This window comes from Macaca fascicularis, chromosome 3 (assembly GCF_037993035.2).
Source record: "Macaca fascicularis isolate 582-1 chromosome 3, T2T-MFA8v1.1".
NCBI classification, from domain to species: domain Eukaryota; kingdom Metazoa; phylum Chordata; class Mammalia; order Primates; family Cercopithecidae; genus Macaca; species Macaca fascicularis.
The window spans coordinates 192736332-192760428 of record NC_088377.1 but is presented as its reverse complement, the minus strand read 5'-3'; the positions used below and the strand labels follow the sequence as shown (position 1 = coordinate 192760428).

At 43.5% G+C, this 24097-nt stretch overlaps 1 protein-coding gene across 2 annotated transcripts in view; it reads left to right on the top strand.

Moving 5' to 3' along the window:
• Window positions 1-16240, top strand: part of RHEB (Ras homolog, mTORC1 binding) — a 51801-nt gene extending 35561 nt beyond the window's left edge. For both annotated transcript variants that reach the window (XM_074036383.1, XM_005551217.4), the window contains exons 4-8: window positions 6539-6621; window positions 11292-11348; window positions 11466-11513; window positions 12271-12352; window positions 15739-16240. In XM_074036383.1, the coding sequence (XP_073892484.1) occupies window positions 11332-11348; window positions 11466-11513; window positions 12271-12352; window positions 15739-15831 (240 nt within the window). In that variant the 5' untranslated portion in view covers window positions 6539-6621; window positions 11292-11331 and the 3' untranslated portion in view covers window positions 15832-16240. The remainder of the gene's footprint in view (window positions 1-6538; window positions 6622-11291; window positions 11349-11465; window positions 11514-12270; window positions 12353-15738) is intronic.
• The last annotated feature ends 7857 nt before the right edge of the window (window positions 16241-24097 follow it).

Here is a 24097-nt window from a genome sequence, read left to right as displayed (position 1 = left end):
AGGGTTAATACTTATTACAGGTTAGTGGTTTTCTGTTTTCTAAACTTTATATTAGAGAGTCATATGAGTTGCTTTCTTTCTCTTTGTGATATGTGTTCTCCTACATTAGGGCAAAAGTACATCTTTTCTAGAGGAAAGGCATAAGAGGGGCATAGGGTAGAAATTAGCTGATTTAATCTTATGAGGACCTGGGCCATAAAATACCAGTTTGATTAGAGTCTAGGCTCTGGTTTGAGTGTTGGGTTTAGTTTACGTAGTAGAGTCTCTGGGTGGGTGGATTTGAGAGTGATTACTAGGTTAGGGAATTTCAATTTATTTGATAGACAGTAGGTAATGGCCAAAAGTCAAATAATCCCCCCAGAAAGGATATTCACATGTTGTTTAATGTAGCAGGGATGTGTGGAATTGGATCACCAGGGGAATTGACTGGAAGCAAGGGGGAAAGGAGTACATGGAACAAAGAAAAGCCCTTTTGACAGCTTAGCTGCCCCATTACCATGACATCCAGGCCTGCTTTTACTAGAAACCATTCTATTAGACTGAATTTACCCTTCTTCACTGGAGGGTAAGGAATGTAAAGAAGCTGGGATTTCAGCTCCTAACTCCTGCCCTTGCAACTTTTTTTTTTTTTTTTTTTTTTTTTTTGAGACGGAGCCTTGCTCTGTCACCAAGGCTGGAAGGCAGTGGCGCTATCCCACTACAACCTGTGCCTCCTGAGTTAAAGCAATTCTCCTGCCTCAGCCTCCCAAGTAGCTGGGATTACAGGCACGCCACCACACCCGGCTAATTTTTATATTTTTAGTAGAGACGGGGTTTCGCCATGTTGGCCTGGCTGGTCTCAAACTCCTGACCTCAGGTGATTCGCCTGCCTTGGCCTACGAAAGTGCTAGGATGACAGGCGGGAGCCACCATGCCTGGTCCACCCTTGCAACTTAAAGGATAAGAGTAGCAGAAGGGTGAGTGTAGTGTGATCTGGTCTGCCGTGTTAAATGGGGGCTTTTTTCCTGGAATCTGGGGAAATTGGAGTAGACCCAGAATAGTATGACCTGTCCTGTGGGTTTGGAATGAATTCCCTCTGCTTTGCGTTTTGAAGTGAACATAGAAGGAAAGTGTGACGCCTTAGCGAAGCAAGAAGATAGCTATATTGAGTGATGTTAGCATTGGAGGAACCCTGAGGTTTCCATTTTGGAAGCTTGGAAGAAAATAAATGTGTTTGGCTCTTTGAGCTTGTACACAGAGCTATAGCATGTGCCTCCTTCACTCACCCTACACACTCCCGGCTGGCGGTGGATGTGATGTGCTTTAGCAGTCAGATTCTTGATGCTTTCATTAGAACAGAGCCATCCTAGACTTTCACTCCCTGATACCTGTCCTCTTGACAGAAGAACAGGAGTTGGGGCTTATATGGACCAGGGGAGCAGTGTAAGTCTCTGTTGGGGGGGCGGGGCATGGCACAGATGACAAGGCTCATTAGACATTAGTTGGGAAGGGAAGAGCCGCTTGAGTGTTGTGTTGTTGGGTTTCATATCTTTCTTTTATAGTTAAGCTGACTATATAATTTATTGCCTAAACCAAGACACTTTTAGAGTTGTGGGCTGGGGGTGCTAATAATAATTACGTTGGGCAACAGTGTAACTTAGAGTATCCTGGGCAAAGAAATACAGCTGTTCAGTTTATTGTGGGACTCTGACACTATCAAGACTTCAGTTTGCTTTTGTATCCTTATTTAGAATCTTCTTTAAGCTCCTGAAAACTGGTGATGAGAATGTAAATTGATAAATCACTTTCATATAATGTTACTCTGGAAACACGTTTTGTATCAGGCAATTCAGGGAACCAGTTTCATAACTGTTTGGAGTGTGGGCTCTGGAGTCACACTTGCCTGGATTTGAATCTTGGCTTTTGTTGCTAACCCAGTAACCTTAAGGAAGCTAATGAGGGCTGGGCATGGTGGCTCATGCCTTTAATATCAACACTGTGGGAGGTGGAAGGATCACTTGAGCCTAGGAGTTTGAGGTTGCAGTGAGCTGTGATAGCACCACTGCAGTCCAGCCTAGGCAACAGAGCGAGATCCCATCTCTTTAAATTAAAGGGTGAAGAAGTCTTTCTGTGTCTCAGAGCTTTATCTATAAATAGTGATAACTGGAATTGTGGAGAATTGTCACAGTGGGGTTGAAGCGGATGTGCTCTTTCTCTGTAGACCTTTACTGCTACTGAGGCAAGTGTGACACCAGCATATTAACTGTGCTGACAGGCTGCGTGGTGGAAGTGCACGTGTTCTTAATACTTGGAGAGCTGTCTTTGAAAAGATTTCTCTAAAGAATAAATTTCTTTATATTGACTACTTATCAAATTGGAATATGTGTTCCTCTGAGGTACTGTTTTGCCCTAGAACATAAATGTACACTCAGGTATCAAACAATTTAAAATATTTTAGTGATGTAATAATACAAATAGTGAAACCAAAAGCACCAGTGTTTAGGAAGAGTATATGAGATAAGACAAGAGCAGTGATCATATTAGCAGCCCTGTTGTCTTGCCCCTTTGGGTTCTATTACAACTGGGTAAGAGTAATTGGAGAATTTTTGCACAAAATATATCCAAATTTGGCTACTTTAAATCATTTGTACTCATTGCAACTAGTAGTTCTTGAAGGTTATATTTACAGTTGATGGACAATAAATTAAAGATGTGTCTTTATTTACAGCTCAGGACAGTGAAGCACAGGCATGTCCTGCCGTAGTTTCACCCTTCATTCTGTTGAAAACTGGATGAGAACAAAACTCAGATGTTTACTGCTCCAAGAGCTGCTTTATAAATTAAATGCATATGGGGCTAGTTCTGGGATTAAGACTAGTAGTAGTAGGGTAAGATGATTAAGAGGCAAATTATTTTAAAAGTACTCTGTAGTAAATTTGTTCACTAGCTGCTTCCACATTTCAGGAATGAAATTGCATGCAGTGAATTGCTGCATAGCGGTATTTGTTAGCAAGTTCTATTTACTACTTAGTGGTTTATGTCAGTACATCCATACCACTATGCTTTAATAGTGGTTTAATTGCCGACCTAGGAATGATGATGAACATAGTTAAATACAGATTGATTATTTTTAGACTGCATGAAATATTTTGGTTTTGCCCAATATTAGGGTGAGAGCGTGTACCCTAAATTAATTTTGGGGTAAGAATGTGAAGTATCAAAAAAAAAAGTAGCCTCTTCTGTGTTATTATCTATTTATGCCTAGTGTTCCGTTATTGGAACGCTAAGCTTATGGAAGTTATTTATATCCTACTGATCAAGGTCACCAAGGTCTGATTTTTCATTTAAAAAAAAAAAGTGCAACCTCCAGCATAAATTGGTTAATAACTTAGATTCACGCCTGTAATCCGAGCACCTTGGGAGGCCGGGGCGGGTGGATCACTTTCGGTCAGGAGTTTGAAACCAGCCTGACCAACATGGTGAAACTCTGTCTCTACTAAAACTACAAAGTTAGCCAGACGTGGTGGCACATGCCTGTAATCCCAGCTACTTGGGAGGCCGAGGCAGGAGAATTGCTTGAACCCAGGAGGCAGAGGTTGCAGTGACCCGAGATTGCACCATTGCACTCCAGCCTGGGCAACAAGAGCAAAACTCCGTCTCAATAAATAAATAAATAAATAAATAATAATAATAATTAAAATTGATTCAATGACAATCCATCTTATAATGTAACCAAATTTGCTATTTTGAAAATTAAGTTTAATTTTTAAAAAATAGGTGTAATGCACATAGTACAAAAATAAATAGTGCAAAAATGTGTAAATAGTAAAACTTAAGACGTTCCTACCCTAGGTATCTAACCCCCAACCCCCGCCAGCAACCCCATTTACCGGTTTCTAGTATATGCCTCTAGGATACTTGATACATGAATATGCAAATATAGTTTTAAGCTTGGTTTTGTTTTTTTTTTTTTTTCCTTTTTACACAAAGAGTAATACATCTCCATCTTGGAGATTATTCCATATCAATACCTATGGCCTCTCTTTTCCCCAAGGCCGCATAATATCCAGTTGTTGGGATATATATTGTAAGTTAACTGCTGATCAACAGTTAGACTGTTGCCCATCTTGCTACCATCAGCAATCCCTTAACGAACGTCCCAGACGTTGTTTTACATATAGGGTAGTGATGCACATAGGAAAACTTCCTGGATGTGGGCTATCATAGGGTTACAGTTCATGTTCTTGCCAGCAGTGAATGAGAGTGTCTGTTTCCCTACACCTTCAACAGCACTGTGTGTTAACCAAACGTTTTGGTACTTGCCAATCTGATAGGTAAAAAATAGCATCCTAGTGTACTTTTAATAATGCACTTTTCTTCTTAGGAGGGGCTTTGATTTTTTCCTGTGTTGGAAGATGTTTGTATTTTTTTTTCCCCTATGAATTATCCTGTCTGTGTACTTTGCCATTTTTTTTCTATTGGGTGGTTAGTCTTTGCGTGTTGATGTGAGATTCCCCCTCAATATGTGAAGAAAATTAGCATTTTGTATATGATCTGAGATGCACAGTTTTGTTTTCAGTTTGTTTTATTTATGGTTTTTGTTAGAGAGGTTTGCAACCATGAAGAACTTTTTCATTTATTAATCTTTTTTTAACTGGTAATATGTTTTAAGTTCTCGCATCTATTGTGCCCATCGTTTTTATCTTTAAATCTTTGCTTCGTCTGGAATATGTTTTTGCCGAGGTGTGAATTGGAGATCCAGCTTAGCCATTCATCCCCAGGTGTCCCTCTACGCTCAGTTGAGGGTTACTTTTGGTCCTCACTGATTGAAATGCCAATATTATCAGGTACCTCATTCTCATATCTATCAGGTCTTTCTAGATTTTTCAGTCTGTTCTATTTGTGAGCCAGTACAGTATTATTTTATGAGAGCTTTATGGTTTCTACTCACCTGCCCTCCCAATTTCTACTATATTGCTATTATTCTTTCTCAGAAAGTAGACTTTAAAGGCCAGACACAGTGGCTCACACCTGTAATCCTTTGGGAGGCCGAGGCAAGCGGATCACCTGAGGTCAGGGATTCGAGACCAGCCTGGCCAACATGGTGAAATCCCGTCTCTACTGAAAATGCAAAAATGAGCCAGGTGTGGTGGTGTAGCCTGTAGTCCCAGCTACTCAGGAGGCTGAAGCAGGAGAATCGCTTGAACCTGAGAGATGGAGGTTGCAGTGAGCTGAGACTGCCATTGCACTCCAGCCTGGGCAACAAGAGCAAAACTACGTCTCAAAAAAAAAAAAAAAAAATTCAGAATTATATCAGCTAGGGGCTCTTTCCTCCATTATATCTTCTAACTGGTAGTTTTTCACTCAGTGCTTCTTAGACATAACTACTTTTTTCTATGTTTCCACATTTTCCCTTTAGGGAAAACAGAATTTTAACTTTGAACCTACTCTCGCTGAGCTAGTGATTAAAATCATTTGGGATTTTGTTTTTAATCTTATTTATTATATCAAAGAATTTATAGTAAAACTTAATTTTATTTTTCTTTTTTCTTTTTTTTTTCTTTAAAGAACTTTACCACAGGGCAGTAATTCTGGGCTGTCGTAAACAGTGGTTATAACCATACTGTAACTTTACAAAAATAATAGACTGCTGCTTAATCTGCTGGTACCATGATGTGATTTTTCCGTAATAGTGCTTGGGGCATGTATTATGTTGACAATTTAGTTTCACCTAAGAATGAAATGTTTGTACCAGACAGTAGCGTGTACTGTTGAAAACTGCACTGACATCAGAACTTTCTGTATGCTTTAATATGTATATAAAGCAAGGTTTCATAATGTTGCTTTATAAAACTAAGGACTACTATGCTGTTGCATAATAGGTACCTTTCTCTTTAATTCCTAGAGTTGCTCAGTAAGTAACTCTCTTGGTCCCCAAAAGTCTGAATACCTCAATTGAATCTGGTGTTTTGATCCTCTTTTGTCTTTCTCTCTCTCTCTCTCTCTCTGTCTTTCTCTCTCTCTCTCCCCATCCCTGCCTCCCTCCCTTCCTTCCCCTCCCCCCCACCCCCAGATGCTATTGGCACCCCTCTAGCAACCTGTAGATTGAAGCTCAGGTCATTGTGACTGACATGCAGAGAATAAATTAAATAATAGGACAGTTTCAAGTATAAAAATACAGATTTATGGAATAAATCAGGATGTATAAATGTCCTGAGGTCTAGAAGATTCTGGACTTAGTCATGCTCATCCCTTGTTTTGAGATCACAGAGCCAATCATCTTTATGTTCCATCCATCCTCTTCTGCCAGGAGTTACGGAGGTCATCAGACTTTCCCCTAAAGTTCTAGAACAGCTAGTCATTTTTAAATATTGGCTTGAACCACATTATCACCTCCAAGCCATTCTTAAAGCTTCAGTGTGTAGGCTGTTTCTGGCATAATATTGTAATCCACTCTGTGTCTACTTTGATTTCTTCAGGTAATACATGAAAAACTTTGGGTAAAGGTTGTTTGTGATGCTATATGAAGACTACTCAAATATAATTTTTTTTTCCACAGGATGAATATTCTATCTTTCCTCAGACCTACTCCATAGATATTAATGGCTATATTCTTGTGTATTCTGTTACATCAATCAAAAGGTAAGGCTCCTGCTGCCTGCTTGAGTTTATTTGCTACTCGTAGATAGCATTGATCCTTTTAAAGGACTATGCTGGAATTATTAATAGTGACAATTAGAATTAGTAGGCTACATGTTTTTTAGTGATTTTCTTGTGGAGCAACTGGGTTGTTGGGGGAAAACATGGCCCACTAAATGTTCTGTTAGTTGCATCAATAGGTTAAAAGGCTCTTTCTTACCTCGAGCTGCCTGGAAAAATAGTGGTTCAGCATGATCTAAGCTTTTCTGCTAATTGAAATGGGAAATGCCTAAATTGATTTTACTTTGTGTGTGTTTTTACTATCTTAAGGTGAAATAGACTTTCTAATAAAATGTTGAGGGTTTGGGTTTGTTCAATATCTTATCCTTTGAATTTATGAAATAAGACCTTTTGGTAATAGAGTCTCTCTTTACTACATAAAAACAGAGCCATTATTTGTATAAATAAGAATGGATGTCGGTTCCTTTAGCTACATATTTCATGTCGTCTCTTACCGGGGGATGGCGTGTGTTATCAGGAGGAGCAGTGGTCTGTGTCTGTTAACAGAACAGCTGGCTGTATACAGCAGCGGAGCTCTGGGCATTGGTGACAGCTTATGTTTGAAGACTTTATGAAAATATCAGCGCCAGTGGAGGGCGTTTGGTGGCTACCTAGCATCTATTGAGTGTGTGCGACACATTAGGGAGTTTGTTATGCTCTTTGCCTACATACGATACATTACCTATTTCATCATTACCTTAAACAATCCTTCATCAGAGATGTTTTATATCCCACTTTACATAGAAAGAAACTGAGTGACAGAGCTAAAGCAACTTGCCCAGGGCTACATAATGACGTTGCTGGGATTCATAGCCATCTCTCCAGTTCCACAGTCAAGGCTGACACTGTCCAATAGAACTTACTGCGGTGATAGAAGTGTTTGCTATTTGTTCCGCAGGTGGCTGTTTAAATTAACTAAAAATGAAAAATTCATACTCCCTCGGTTACAGTAGCCGCATTTCAGGTGCTCGGTAGCCACGTGTGGCTGGAGGCCACCATGTTGGCCGGTGTCTGGGTTCCTTACCCCCACATACTCCACTGCCAGTGAAAATTCAGTCTGCAGCTCTGTGAGTGTGTTGTTTAACATTTTTCTCCATGGCAGAGAAACATATTTAGGGTGTTGAGTTCTAGCTATGAAATGTTTGAGTACCATTCTCGGCCATTCTTATAAACAGACCCCATACTGTCAGTCCCTGAGAAAGTTTACACCTGAATCAAAACCAAGTACCAAAATTATGTGTTCCTTAAGGAAAATTGGGAAACTGAAAAATAGAAAGTGGGGGTAATCATTCTTGATCTCATTACCTAAGCATAGATACTGGGAATATCTTGGTATATGTTTTTTCTGGTCTTTGTTTTAGTCTGCATGGATTGTTTTAACATCCTTTTATTTGCTCTCTGAATGCTGTTTTATGGTTTATATTTTCCATGTTTTTATATTTTTACTTACTATGTAATATATATTTTTCCATATTACCAAGTGTTTGAAATAGTAAATAGCTTTATAATATTTCATATTCAACAATAGATGGATATCTCTCTTCCTGTTTTCATGTATTCATATTCTTGTCACTAAAAGCAATGCTTAGATTGGATTTTATGCTTAAAACTACAGTGTACATAGTATTTGGAAACACTGTTTTCTTACTGACTTACACGAGCACTTTAAATAGTAAAAATATTGGCCGTTTTTCTACAAAGATTTTCTTAATTTCAGTTGTATATTTTTTAAATGTACTTACTGTATATATAACTCATGTTAAGCTCTCGTTTGCTCGATAAATTCTAAGATTTTCCATTTCAGTGCCTGCCATGTGTAAGGCCTTGTCCAGAACAAATTTAATGTACCACTAATCTAATGAATGTTGGAAGTTCATGTTTGTTTATGAATTACCGTTTTTACTAATTTACTTGAAAAACATGATTCAAAAATTGTTTTGTTGTTGGTAAGTATAATTTTATTCTAGCTAATTTTTAGAAAATAATGTTGGTGTTTTTTACCAACATTACAAATTGTTACTTTGAGGCATCAAAATAGTAGGTAGAAAATTTTCTTAGTGCGTCCACTGATTTTTTTAAATCTCCTTTGGTGGGCACAAATTAGATGACATTATAGAATCAAGTTGAAAACATAGCACGTATCACTGGGGAAATTGAAAAATAAGTTGATCTGGATTAAAAATATGAAAATGTGCTCACCAAGGACCTTGTGTATTGGAGAAAACATTGGCCTAGTGCGAAGCAGAGGACAAAAACCTTGATACTGTGTCCTCTCAGTGGCACTGTTGCAAGTTTTGACCAAGTTTCTCCTTACTAAAATGGGTGTGTTTTGTTTTGTTATATGCCTTTTGCCTTAGTAGCTCGTAGTTTAATGAGCATTCTCAAATCTCAAACATGAGTGTGAGAAGAGTGGTGTTTTGTTTTTTAGAAACCTATATGCTGAATACACAAATATTTATGAATATACAAGAAATATGTCAGTAAAACTTTCTGAATCAACCAGTTTGATTCAGAAAATCAGTGATCTCAAGGAATTTAGCCACTTAGAACAGTACACATCTACGATCTCACAGATTTGTGGATCAGGAATTTGGACGTGTCCTAGCTGTGTCCTCTACTTCAGTCTCTTGCAGCCGCAGGGTGAGTGTCAGCAGGGGCTGCAGTCCCATCTGACTTCAAAAGGGACATCCCGTCACCTTTGCCATATTCTGTTCATTAGATGCACGTCGTTATGTCCATGCAGGGAGATGACACACAGTGTGGCCCCTAGGAGAGCATGAGCTCTGGGAGCTGGCTCCAAGCTGCCTGCCACACAGTCCCAGTTCTTTCAGCCGTTTCTCACGTGACAGGGTACTGTATTTTTGCCCAAGTGGCGACACTTTTAAATGTAGGCAAATATAGCATGCGGAGGAAAACGTGGTTCTGTAATGTAACCGCAGGTCCTTAGGACACCCATATCCCATTGTTGACCCACAGCGAGCTTGTAGGGGGGTTAAATTTCATTTTTGTTTTTATCAAAGTGACAGCACACGTGGTTTAAAATAGCACAGTGTGTAATTCATTCAACAAGCTAACTTGCTCCGAAGCTTGTGATGCAACCATGAACAGAGCAGACAAATCCCTGCCCTTGTGGAACTTATTTCTGGTGTGGGAGACAAACAGTAAAACGACACACATGTGAGATAGGATGTCTGTGACCATGCTGCCAAGAAAAATGAAGTACAGAAGGGGTAAGAAATAGACAGGGAATTTGTAATTTAGGATAAACAGAAGAGGTGTAAGAAGTGACATTTGAGGCTGGGCACGGTGGCTCACGCCTGTAATCCCACACTTTGGGAGGCCGAGGCAGGCGGATCACGAGGTCAGAAGTTTGAGACCAGCCTGGCCAACATGGTGAAACCCTGTCTCTACTAAAAATACAAAAATTAGCTGGGCGTGGTGGCGGGCACCTGTAGTCCCAGCTGCTCAGGAGGCTGAGGCAGGAGAATTACTTGAATCCAGGAGGCGGAGGTTGCAGTGACCTGAGTTTCGTGCCACTACACTCCAACCTGGGTGACAGAGCAAGACTCCATCTCAAAAAAAAAGAAAAAAAAAGTGACATTTGAGGAAAGACTTGAAGCAAGGGATCCCTAGGGAAGGAACATACCAGGCACACGGGGAGTGACTTCAGAGGCTCTGGCGGTGTTAAAGGAATGTCAGGAGGCCAGTGCAGCTCAGACAAAACAGAAGAGGGGGCAGACGGGAATGGAGGCAGAAGTCAGGGTTTGAGAGTAACTGGGGCCGAGTAGACATGGCCGCCTATCAGAGGACGTTGAGCGAGACATTGTCCATCTGCTGCAGCCGAGTCCTCTGGTTGCTGTGCTGAGCAGGGGTGGCAGGGAAGGGTTGGGGCTGTAGCTGTGATGCAGGCAGTCTTGGGCCAGGAATTTCACACCTCGGTGGCAGCTGTGGCGGGGAGTGAGAAGCCATCAGATTCTAGGTAGGATTTGAACGTAGAGCCAGAGATGTGCTGGCAAATGTTCGCATGGGTTTTTTGGGGGAGGGTGGGAAATGGTTTGTGGCTGTTTGTCAGCATTCAGTGGTATAAATAATCCTACTATGGCAGATTTCGAGTGATCATTGTGACATCTCAGATGCCCTTCCCAGTGAGAGCCACCTTCAACCTAGAGTCATCGGCTTATTGATCTGATTGAAAGCCAAGAGAGATTGGCATCACCCAGAGAATGTATGTACCTAGGAAAGAAAACAGGAACAGGCTGAGTGCACTAGGGCACTCTAGGAAAAGCTGTTCAAGTTGTAATGTAAACAGTTGGTTCTTTGCTGAGTAAGTTGGGTGATTAAAAATTGCATTTATGTGGTTTGTCAGCCCAGTGGTAGGCTTTCCATTTGAATGCCTTACCTGTTTCACTTTGAATATCCTCAGTCAGGGTTACTGAGTGTCAGATGTGTGCACATGTGAATGGATTGCTAGGAAAAAACAAGACTTCTTTGTGTTCAGTTTATGTTAAAATGGTGAGTCTGTGACATTTTGCATTTTCCAGCTGTCAACATAACATACCTTTAAAAACTTCAACATTAAAATGAATGTCTAATTTATACTTTTTGTTTTATAGTTTTGAAGTGATTAAAGTTATCCATGGGAAATTATTGGATATGGTGGGGAAAGTACAGTAAGTAGTACCATTTTATCTGTTTGTTAGAGAAACTTCTTATAATAGTATCTTCTGAGCAGTACAATCTGGCACTGACTATTTTGTTTTGTTTTATTTTGTTTTTCTTTTAAATAGAATACCTATTATGTTGGTTGGGAATAAGAAAGACCTGCATATGGAAAGGTATGTAGCTTTTAAATCATTAGTAATTTCTAAAGTCAAGTCTAAGATGATTTAGTCACTGTAGTGTCATTTTAATTATTGTTCTGATATCAAGAATATTTTTAGCTGTGGCATTTCTTATCTGTTCAGAGATGTTATGGTCGTGTGCAGCAGAAGCAAAAGTGCAATAGAAATCTCACATTCCTCTAGAAAAGAGAGAGCAAACTTTATAGAAAACTACCTTTAGGTTATCTACCACCTTGCATAGAGCAAATTCTAAAAAGACGTAGTGCTCATTGATGCAGCAAGTGGTTTTTGAGTACCAGGGTTTGGGATTACAGTGGGGAGCAAAGGAGGCAGATGTCCCCTGCCCAGGCAGCTTCATGTCAGAGAGTAAGAGACTCTACAGCCTGCACGCAAGAGAATTGAGCTTTCCGGCCCTTTCACAATTTCCCCTGGCCTTGGGTGCTTAAAACCTAGCTGTAAAATAGTCAATTGTTACAGATACGGGAGTACTGGAAAATAGGATCATGTTCTCTGAGCTGGAAGGTTTGCTGGAGCAGGGATAATCCCGTAAGGCAGTGTCTATTCTGTTCCCCAGCTCAGGCGTAATTGAAACACTCCTGTGTTACATTCTCGATGCTAATGTTAGGCCAGGGCATGGTTCTGCTTCATGAGAAAGAAATTGACCAAAATGGAGCCTGTTTCAAAATCAATTATAGATATTTTATATAATGAAGAGCAAAGTACTTTAACCAGAATTTTATTTGTCCTTTAGGGTGATCAGTTATGAAGAAGGGAAAGCTTTGGCAGAATCTTGGAATGCAGCTTTTTTGGAATCTTCTGCTAAAGAAAATCAGGTAACAGATTCTATAAACCTCATTTTGCATTGCGTTCTCATCAGTCACAGGGATGTGTTCCTTGCAGTTGGCATTTGACCTCTGTCTTGATCACTCCTGTGTAACATCTGGCCTTCCAGAACATTTGTAATACCAAGCTTTGTGTTGCTTTAGGAAGATACTACTTAGGTGTTTATAAATTCAGTCAATATTCTACTTACAGTGGAACCTAGGATATTTGTAGGATAAACATAAACTATTAGTAAGGGAAATACTACCTTTTGTAAACATGTATTTTTGTTTTGTATTAATAACTGATACAGAAATAAGTCCATGCAGCAAAAAAAAAAAAAAAAAAGAATTATATCATTAGCACTAATTTTTAACTGTACCTACCCCCTGGCTTTTTTTTCTGTTAGATGAAACCGGGTCAGACATATGTGTTAATTTTTAACATAGAAATGATTAAGAACCATCTTTTAAGCATTTAGTACCAATTTCACCCTGTAGATGTACCTTTAAAGGCATGTTCTGGGAAGTATGTAGATTCTGCTTCAGGAGGCTTCACAATCCTGTATGAACCTTTTTCTTCCATTGCTTTAATTTAGACCCCCGGCACCAAACTTGTCTCCCGCCCCCAGTGCATTTTTCATCTATATGTTCCTCTTTGCTGCCCTTAACTTTCTAAAGACATACATCTGATGGTACCGTCCTCTACTCAAACTGTCAGTGAACTGCCCTTTCTCCGTAGAACCTTCGCCTGGTCCTGAGTGCAGTCAGTGATTTGTTCTTTTCTAGTTTCTTCTCTCACCACATTCTTGTACTTTCAATCACATCAAACTGCTCCATTCCTTAAATACATCATCTCCTGTCCACCCCACTTTCAAAATGTCTCACCTTTCCTCATGCTCCCCTCTGGTTTAAAATAACCCTTCTCTAAGTATCTACTTATATCATGTGGGGTTTTATATTTTGAATGTGTTTTCAACATGTGGCAGTGTTTGATCCTCAGGTAAGATGACTCGGTTTTCATTTCTCTGAGGAAACTCTAGTGTAGTAAGGTGGTGCCTCCTCCCTGGGAGGGCCGGGAACCAGCAGCCTTGGCACTCTTCCTTCCCTGCTCCGCCCCTCTCACCATGACAGAGGTTCATAGTCCTCAAGGCTCCACCTAGATTTCACCTTCTTGTTGACCCCCTCTGGATCCATCCAGCTGAAAGAAATTGTGGTTTCTTCTCTTAGCCCCCTTAATTTATTCTGAGATCTGAGTCGGTATCATTTACATAAATATCCTTCATAACGTTCAGCACGGTGTGTTAGTATCTAGTGGGTTATCCATCAGCCCAAGTATCCCGTATTAGTCAAATTGGCTTCGTCCTGTGTTGGGATATGGAGGGATAGTGAATCCGTGTGATTATGTCCTCTTATGTGTGGATGAAAAAAATGAATAAACAGATCTGTGTAATTGGTTCCCAAGTTCCAGATAGCAAGGGATTTATTGAAGTCAGCTCAGTTTCTGAGTATAGGCAGAATTCAAATAAGAATTGAGATAGTTAAGAGATACCTATATTTTAAAAATTGAATTAAATCAGTCATCTATTGAATGCCTACAGACTGTATCCCTCAGATCATGTAGTTGAACCGCCTCATTTTAGAAGTGAGGAAATTAAGTTTCAGAGAGGTTAAATGACTTCTAAGATCACCCACTACCTTACGTGGTGTAAGAACTAAGACTGAATTGTAAATCTCATCCACATCTAGTCCTTTTTTCTCTACACACTGCTTCCTGTCAATCAGGTGATCCGAAGCCGGTGACCTAGATTAGACAAGCGGGGTGGGACCTGGGGTTGGCTTCGGTTAACTAGGAGGACAGACACCTCATTCATAGCAATAGGACAGAAGGCTGAGGATGGGAGCCCACATTCAAGTGGGTGGGTCAGCTTGGTGGACGGAGGATGTGGAGTTCTTTCATGAATGTGGCTTCTGTTTTCCAGTGAAGTGTGTAAAACAAGGTTTTCAGCTGAGCATGAGGATGGGGAACATTTGAGGAGAAGAGACAAGGCATGAATCCTTTCTCTGGGGAGTGCCCAGCCCCAGGGATGCAATTGGGTGGCTAGGCAGCACCAAGCGTCTGTCCCAGGTTCCTGGTCATGGGTATGAGGTCAGTAGTCAGCGGTGTGTGTTTTCCCTGGGCAACGTTTACTGTGTGGCTGCGGGCACCATGCCGGTGACAGTTGGTAGGGAAGGGAGTTGAAGTACAGTGGCGCCATGGTGGCCTGCAGAGTCTGAGCTGACCGAGAGGGAAAGGAACAGCAAGAAATGGTTAAGGATCATGGGAGATGTAATAATAGGGTCAACAAATCAGGCCCCTGTGGGGCTGAGAATTGTTGCTTCAGGATAGCTAGAGAAAAAGAGCTGGGAAGGTGGTTTGGTGGGACACTGGCAGTTGGTGTGTTGTCATTTCGTGGGATACTGGAAATCACTGGAGTGATGGGGGAGGGGGATTCTTGGTGATTAGGAGAACTGGGCACTTCCCGTGTGGCTTCTGAGAACAGGGGCAGGTTTTCATGACCACAGGACTGCATTTATTAAAGGACAGGGTCGGGGAGTCACGGTGGCTCAGGCCTGTTGTGGTGCATAAGGAGGCGAGGCTAGGCGTTCGAGGTCAGCCTGGGCAACATAGAAACCTCCAATCTGTATAACAACAACAAAAAAAAGACAGGATCTGACAGTTCTTCTCTCCCCTCAGTGTAAGAAGAGTTCCTGCCACAAGTGGCCATGATTCCTCTTTGTGGTGAAGGACTGGTGGAGTTGACCCTGGGCTGAGGCTAAGGGCAGGAAGATGGGCAGCAGAGGAGAGGCCAAGAGATAGGGAGGGCAGTTTGTGGATTGAAATGGCCAAGAATTATGCCGCAGAGGTGTTGGAGGCTGGCATCATGGCATGTCAGGAGCACGGAGGGTGCCTCCCCCACTCGAGGCCTCTTGGAGTCAAGGATGTGAGAGGCAAGGGCTGCTAGGAGAGTGTGTCCCATGGGACTGGAGGGAAGATAGCGCCAGAAGTGAAGAGGGACTCTGAGGTCCAGAGGACACTGGGGTGGGGGTCGTGGGGTGGAGTGGGACAGGAGATAGTGGTGAGTCCAGGAGTGAGGACTCTTTGGGCCTCTCCTGGTGCCTGAAGAAAACAGGGTCAGAAGCACAGTGGGAGGCTGCTTATGGTCTGGGTCAGGAGGGGTGGACAGTGAGTGGCCTTACTGGGCGTCGGGGGGCCCTGAAGTTCTGGGGCTCACCAGAACCCCTCCTCCTCCACCAGCAGGAGGGCCAGGCAAGTGGCACGCCCTCCTCAGTCCGGGAAGTAGTCTCGGAGTTCAGCTTCACACTGACACTGTGATTGGGTTTCTTTCTCCCTCCAGACTGCTGTTGATGTTTTTAGAAGGATAATTTTGGAGGCAGAAAAAATGGATGGGGCAGCTTCACAAGGCAAGTCTTCATGCTCGGTGATGTGATTCTGCTGCGAAGCCCGAGGACACTGGGAATATATTCTACCTGAAGAAGCAAACTGCCCGTTCTCCTTGAAGATCAACTATGCTTCTTTTTTCTTCTGTTAACCTGAAAGATATCATTTGGGTCAGAGCTCCCCTCCCTTCAGATTATGTTAACTCTGAGTCTGTCCAAATGAGTTCACTTCCATTTTCAAATTTTAAGCAATCATATTTTCAATTTATATATTGTATTTCTTAATATTATGACCAAGAATTTTATCGGCATTAATTTTTCAGTGTAGTTTGTTGTTTAAAATAATGTAATCATCAAAATGATGCATATTGTTACACTACTATTAACTAGGCTTCAATATATCAGTGTTTATTTCATTGTGTTAATGTATACTTGTAAATAAAATAGCTGCAAACCTCAGTCCTTTGTGCTACTTGATGTGGCTTTCAAAGAAGAGAAGCCTTGTCCTGAGTTTCTTACTTGGCTTCAGGAAGGCCCCAGGTTGGATTCCAGAAACCAGTGACGATGTGGCCACAGGAGGAGGTGTGCTGACATGGCTGCTGACCATGGACTCCCTGCGCAGTGACGGGCAGGTGTTGAGGCTGGGTTACAGCTGATTGAAGCTGAGTGGCTCTGGCGGGGGTCTGTGAGGGGAATTCCTCCCCAGTGATCACATTCTCTCCTTCCATCCTTAGATCCCCAAACCTTGGCTGAAATGCTCCGTGGTCAGGAGCCTGGTCAAGGAGGAGGAGCTGCTGAGAGGCATTGTTCACCCTTGCTCACAGCTTAGCTTGATGTCTGTGTCAGACAGGAGACGATTGGGAAAACAGCCCTGCCTGTCACTCTCCTAGAACACCCCGCAGTTTAGTGATCTGTGTCCGTCTCGGGAGCCTCCTTCAGACCCGGACGACGGGCCTCCCTCTCTCCAAGGAGCAACTATAAAGGAGAAGAGGGATTTCATTTGCCTGGTGGCTGTTACCTTGTCTGTAAGTCAAACTTGGAGCTGAGCAGTGCTTTTTAAATGATTCCCTTTTGCAGCTGAAATTTCACAGGGCTGTTTCTAATACGTAAGCAAATGTTACCATTGACTTTATTAACAAAATATAGTTTTGCTTTGCAGTTGATTGTTAATGAAAAATTATGTTCTTAAAACACATGTCATTAATTTGGATCTTTTAAATATTTTTGCCTCATTTGTCATTTCAGGATGAAATTTTTGCCTTAGAAGACCTCCACCAAACACCTTTTTAAAGACAGGGTCTTGCTGTGTCACCCAGACTAGAGTGCAGATCATAGCCTCAAACTCTTGGGCTCAAGCTCAGGTGATCTTCCTGAGTAGCTGGGATTACAGGCCTGAGCCATTATGCCTGGCCAAATAATCACCTTCTAAATAAAAATAAATTTTAACAACACGGTATTGTTATTACCTGGGTTATTCTTAGGACTAAAAATGTGTGAACACTAAGCAGAAAATGGGGACCTAGTTCATCCAGTTATGTCTATGTAAATGGAACTTACAACCGCATATTGTACTAGAAACTGAAGTTCAACTCAACTCTCCTGGGGTGGTCCTTTAAGGACTGGACCTCCTGATTGGAGGGAGCATATTATCATTTCTGTATGTGGTGTAGTGCACACATTCCTTCAGATACGCCCTGAGTACCTGCCATGTAGCAGACACTGTTCTGCGTGCCATGAACACAGCAGAGAAACCCGCACCCATGTGCCGTGTAAATCCTGCACTAAATCTTGGAGATGCCACACAGGGTAGGCCCCAGTCCAGCTGCCCACGGCAGCAATCTCAAGAAGACAGTTGATTCCTTTACTTGATAGTTTGAGCATTAGCGTTTTTGTTTTTTTTGTTTTGTTTTTTTTTGAGATGGAGTTTCGCTTTTATTTCCCAGGCTGGAGTGCAATGACGACACAATCTTGGCTCGCTGCAACCTCTGCCTCCCAGGTTCAGGCAGTTCTCCTGTCTCAGCATCCCAAGTAGCTGGGATTAAAGGCGCATGCCACCATGCCCAGCTAATTTTTGTATTTTTAGTAGAGACGGGGTTTCATAATATTGCTCAGGCTGGTCTTGAACTCCTGACCTCAGGTGATCTGCCCACGTTGGTCTCCCAAACTGCTGGGATTACAGGCGTGAGGCACTGCGCCTGGCCAGAGCATTAGTCTTACAATCGGTGATAAAACATTGTCACTGGGCATGATGCATGTGTCTGCAGTCCTGGCTACTCGGAAGGCTGAGGTGGGAGATTGCTGGAGCCCACCCATTCTGGGCTATAGTATGCAGTGCTAATCCTGTGAGTACACTGAGTTCGGCATCAGTATGGTGACCTGGGAGCTAGGGACCACCAGGTTGCCTAAGGAAGGGTGAACCCGTCCAACCTGGAAACAGCAGTCAGAACTCCTGTGCTGATTAGCAGTGGGAGCATGGCTGTAAGTAGCCCCTGCCCTCCAGCCTAGCAACACAGCCAAACCTGTCTCTTAAAATAAAATTGTGTTGTATGTAATCCCAGCACTTTGGGAGGCCGAGATGGGTGGATCACGAGGTCAGGAGATTGAGACCATCCTGGCTGACATAGTGAAACCCCGTCTCTACTAAAAAATACAAAAAAAAAAAAAAAACTAGCCGGGCGAGGTGGCGGGCGCCTGTAGTCCCTGCTACTCGGGAGGCTGAGGCAGGAGAATGGCGTAAACCCGGGAGGCAGAGCTTGCAGTGAGCCGAGATCGCACCACTGCATTCCAGCCTGGGTGACAGCGAGACTCCGTCTCAAAAAAAAAAAAAAAAATTGTGTTGTAAAAGGTAATGCTTTTCTTTGTGGTACATAAGTGTAGTCTTAGATTTATTGAAATACAGGAAGTGCAACTGTAAAACTATATCCAAAATATTTTGCAGTTCAGAATTTTAAAATACAAATTATAAAATCACATTACAAATTAAAATTAATGTGATAGAATTTTGCTAAAACTAAATTGTCCATCTTCTCTGGACATCTCTCCCCAGTGGTTCACCGGAGATGCTTTTGCCTGAATGGCTTCTCACCTGCTTGTCACCAAATCTAATAGGCAGTTTCTGGTTGCTTTCTTGACCTCTCTGTAGCATTCCACACAGTTCACCGCCATCTCCCCTGTGTCATTACCCCACCATCTCCTAGTCGGCCTGCCAGCTCTGCTGGTACATCAGTCTCCTTGGCTGTTTTGTATCAAACTTCTCAGCAGGCCTTTTTTCCTGCCCACACCCTCTGCGTTGACATTCTTCAAGCATAGCTTTAACTCTGTGTAGCCAGAAGAGTCCAAAATGTCTCCCACCTTGACCTCTTGGGGCTCCAGGCTGATCTTGACAGACTCTTCTACTTAGCTGTTTTGTAGGCATCTCAGGTTGACTATGTCCAAAAATCAAGAACCGAATTCTTGATTTTCCTTGGAAACCTGGTCCTCCCTTGGACTTAGTGTTTCACGAAATGACAGCATTATTCACTGGGTCCATATGAAAACTAGCAATCTGGGAGCTGTTCTTTATCCATTCCCTCATACTCCTCGTCCAGTCCATCAACAAATCCTAAGGGCCTTGCCTTCAAAAATCTACCTTGTATTTTGTCCATTTTTGTCTCCACTGTGTCTTGGTCTGCAATGGCACACCCTCTAAGCCCCTACACCCCAGCCAAAGCCAGCTTGTAAAAATAGTATCATGTAGTTCCTTTGCTTAAAATCCTTCCGTGATGATTGTGCCAAATCTGTGTGTCCCAGCCTCAAGACAGCATGACCTTGCTGCTGCTTAGCTCAACCCTGTCTGGTCAGTGGCCTTGGTCAGTTTCCAGAGCCAGAAAGCTCTCTTAGCCATGGCGGTTTCCGGGGCTCTTCCCTTTGCCTCGGACACCCCTTCCTGAGACTTCTCAGCCTTCAGAGCTCAACATTCTCTCTTCTCAGGGGCTTCTAGGATGGCCTGAAGCACCCCTCTATTTGAATCTATCCAAGCACTCTCGTCTTACATGGTACAGCATGTGTCATAACTGATCATCACTTTTGTTCCTTGTATTGTGTATGTTGTGTATTACTCAACTAGATTTGGCTGGAGTGGAGACAGTGTCTGTCTCAAACATCTTGGATTCCAAGCTCTTCCTAGCACAGAGCCTACAAAATACTTTCTACTGTGCCATTTTAATTTCCTTGTGGTTTCTGTGTGTGTAAGTTATGAGCAGTTGCCCTGGGAATTACAGTTAACATCTTAATTTATTATAATACTCTAGTTAAGATTCATACCAACTTAATTTCTTTTTTTTTTTTTTTTTTTTTTTTTTTTTTTTTTTTTTTTTTTTTTTTTTGAGACGGAGTCTCGCTCTGTAGCCCAGGCTGGAGTGCAGTGGCCGGATCTCAGCTCACTGCAAGCTCCGCCTCCCGGGTTCACGCCATTCTCCGGCCTCAGCCTCCCGAGTAGCTGGGACTACAGGCGCCCGCCACCTCGCCCGGCTAGTTTTTTGTATTTCTTAGTAGAGACGGAGTTTCACCGTGTTATCCAGGATGGTCTCGATCTCCTGACCTCGTGATCCACCCGTCTCGGCCTCCCAAAGTGCTGGGATTACAGGCTTGAGCCACCGCGCCCGGCCACCAACTTAATTTCAATAGCATACAAAAGCTTAGCTCGGCCGGGCGCGGTGGCTCAAGCCTGTAATCCCAGCACTTTGGGAGGCCGAGACAGGCGGATCACGAGGTCAGGAGATCGAGACCATCCTCGCTAACACGGTGAAACCCCGTCTCTACTAAAAAATGCAAAAAAACTAGCCGGGCGGGTTGGCGGGCGCCTGTAGTCCCAGCTACTCGGGAGGCTGAGGTAGGAGAATGGCGTAAACCTGGGAGGCGGAGCTTGCAGTGAGCTGAGATCCGGCCACTGCACCCCAGCCTGGGCGACAGAGCAAGACTCCGTCTCAAAAAAAAAAAAAAAAAAAAAAAAAAAAAGCTTAGCTCTAGTTCCTCTCTCATTTGTGCTATTGTCATGCAAATGACATATCTATATATTATATGCCCATCAGCACAGGCTTACAATTTGCTTATGAAGTTGCCTTTTAAATCAAATAGAGAAAAGAAGTTGCAATAAGAAAATACATTGATACTGTCTTTTCTACATGCTTATGTGGTTGCCTTTACAGGTGCCCATTATTACGCCTCATTTGGATTCAAGTTACTGTCTAGTGTCCTTTTCTTTCAGCCTGAAAGACTCCTTTGGTATATTTTATAGAGCAGGTCTGCTAGCAATGGGTTATCTTGGGTTTTGTTTATCTGGGAATGTCTTCTTTATTTTTCAAGGATAGTCTTGTTGGGTATAAAAGTTGGGGGGAGAGTTTTGCTGTCAGCACTTCTACTCATCCAACTTATTCGGGTATTTCCTGAGCAGCACTCAGCCCTGAGCCTGCAGGCTCTTGTGTAACCCCAGAAACAATGGCTTCTCAGGCCCCCTGTGGGCGTCTCATTTTCCAGTTTTTGTTAGCTTGTTGTTTGCCCCAGTGTCAACCAAAATTGCTGCTGATTGTTTTGACAGACAATCCCTGTTTTGACAAGCAATCCCTGACACCCCAGGGAGAAAGTGCTGGGTGAGCCAAGCTCAGAGTCAGGTCACAGGCTAGCCTTGCAGGTAGGACCACCAGACCAGGCAAATGAGGTTACTGAGCTCCAACCTCAACTTGACCTTTCCTGTGGCTGCTAAGCTGCTGGGTTTTATGGGGATTGCTGCACAAGGCTACCAGGGAGCTTGGGGGCAGAGCATTGGAGGGCTGTGAGAATAGGGCAAGTAAAAATGCCACAATGCTTGCTGCTCTGAGATTCAGCCAGTTTCCTTCAACACTCCCTGGATTATGAGCCTTTAGTTAATTTCCGGAGCTCTGGAAACGTTTATTTATTTGGACAGTTTTTGCCAGTGTTCTCATTGTGTTCCTGGGGTCTGATGGTGTTGCTGCTGAATGAATGAGCAGAGGAGCCTTTGTAGGGCACCACCTGGGCAGGTTCTTTTGAATTTAACCTGCACCTGTTGCTGCGTGGTTAAAATTCCCCACCATGTATACAGTGCATTGTGCTGCCATTTGACCTGTCATTATTGAGTCCATCTGTCACCAGCTCCTAACAAGGAAGGGCTGCTCCTACTCAGCGCCCTCTGCCATTGCTAATGCAAACAGACTGAGATCACAGCTGTACCCACAGATCTGGAAGTCATTCAAATGCCCCAGAATGTGCCACTGCCTCATAGCGATGCTTGTAGAGGTCTGGGCTCTCAGGAAACATCTGTAGTGCCTGCGGGCTGCTGCCCCAGTCTGAGAGGTGTGCACACTGCTGCCTTGCCCCTGTGCCAGAGCCGCCTCAGCAGAGCCTGAGGTTCCAGGAGGTGTGTGTGCTTGCAGAAGCCTCTGGATGCTGTGGTTACTCTGTTTGCCCACGCTGCCTAGCAATCCTTGAACCAGGATGCCTTCAAAGCATTCCTTGGGAGTTTCCAGAACCATTCCACCTCCTTACCCTCCCCCAAGAAGGGAACATTTTATATTAAGAAAAGAAAAACAGAAACAGAATTTTCATGTTGCCCATCCTCCCTACCTCAATGACTTCCTAGAGGGCAACAGAATGGCCAGGTGAGAGCTGCTGTGGGGTTAGAACTGGAAAGAATCAGATCTAATTTAACATCCTTGTTTTCAGAGCATGGAACTCGAGGTCCAGAGAGGTCAAGGGGCAGCTAGTCTCCAGATCCCCTACTTAGTCCGTGTTTCCACCACACCACATTGGGACAAAGCCCATGAGCCACATGTCCACAGGGAACCCCAATCAGAGCTTCACCCCTAGTCAGGGACAAAGACTTGGAACATTCCAGTCCTGGCCCCCTCTGCAGCTAATATGAACCTTTGGGCAACTCCTTTATATTTTGTGATCTTACTTCTTTTATTTGTAAAGCTTCCCTTCACCAGGGATTGTTGTCACAGTCAAGAGTATGAAAACCCTGGATGTTTCCAAAGTGCTACAGAAGCACCAAGCCACAGTCCTGAGGATGGGTGTGTTCACCTCAGACTGCCAGCTGGAACTCTCACCTGGTGTCAGGGTCCCCGCGAGTTTCTGCAGCTTCATGAGCAGCAGCAGTCGGTGCTGTGGGTGGCTCCGGAATCCTGCAGTGCTGCCATCTTATTCCTGGTCTACACATCCAAAGAAGCAATACGGAACATCACGACTTACCCCAGCAAACGAGTTTACCAAATCCGAGAAAAAATATTTCATTCCAGTCTGGCCCAAGGCATCAAGAATAGTATGATCTACTCAGAACTACCAACACGGTCACTCAAGCATTGCAGGCCCGCCCTCGTTCTCATGACCAGCATGCTGAAGGTTGGCTGTGTGGTGTCACTATGGGTCCCCAGAGCTCAGTCTCACACCTGCCCAGCCAGACCCTGTGGCAGCACAGCAGATTGTGTCATGGCCAGGGAGGCTGCTGACATGCCCAGTCAGCTTCTGAGCAGTGGGACATCAGCTCCTCATCTCTGAAGAAGAGGGTCGCCTGGGAGACGGCTCCGAAGGTCCCCCCAGCTCCCACATCTGCCACAATCTAGGAAACAGTCTTGCATTAGTAGTTTCACAAGAAATAGCACAGGATTCGGAAAATACTGTGGCCTTGGCAGCCAAGACCTTTCACCCAGTTCCTCCTACTGCCCAAGAAAGTCCCGGGCAGAGCTATGCCTCCTGATTTATTCCCTACAAGAACACAGCAGCCAGCTGGCAGGCTCCCACGGGGAGAGAACCTCTGCCTGCACCGTGTGGCTGCCGCCTGGCGTTCTGTATGTCCCTCCACTCCCCTCCTGCGCCTGCCATCATCAGACCAGCAAGGAATTCAAGCACATCAGCACAGGACTCTGCGACTGCTTGACAGGGCGCGGTTGGCGAGGGTGATATGTGCTGAACTTTACCCTAAAAGGCTCAAGCAGGAGGACAGCAGGGAGTTACAACTGGAGCAGTGAAAGGTCACATTCCTTAGCTCTGACGTCGGGATTTTTATTATCCCATAACAGAAATCGTTCCGAGGCGCAACCTTTTCTGTGTCTGGGTCATTGTGTAAAGTTGTAGAATGGCAGTAACAGCTCTAAGCCAGTGCAGCCGCCTGGTTCGGCAGTTACCACACATTTGCGTGTATCAGAGTGACCTGGATGGCTCGCTGACGCAGGCTAGCCTCCCCCGCACAGTCCCTGATTGCGGAGACCCCATCGGGTGCAGGACGTCTGCATTTCTCCCAAGTCCCAGGGAGGCTGCTGCTGC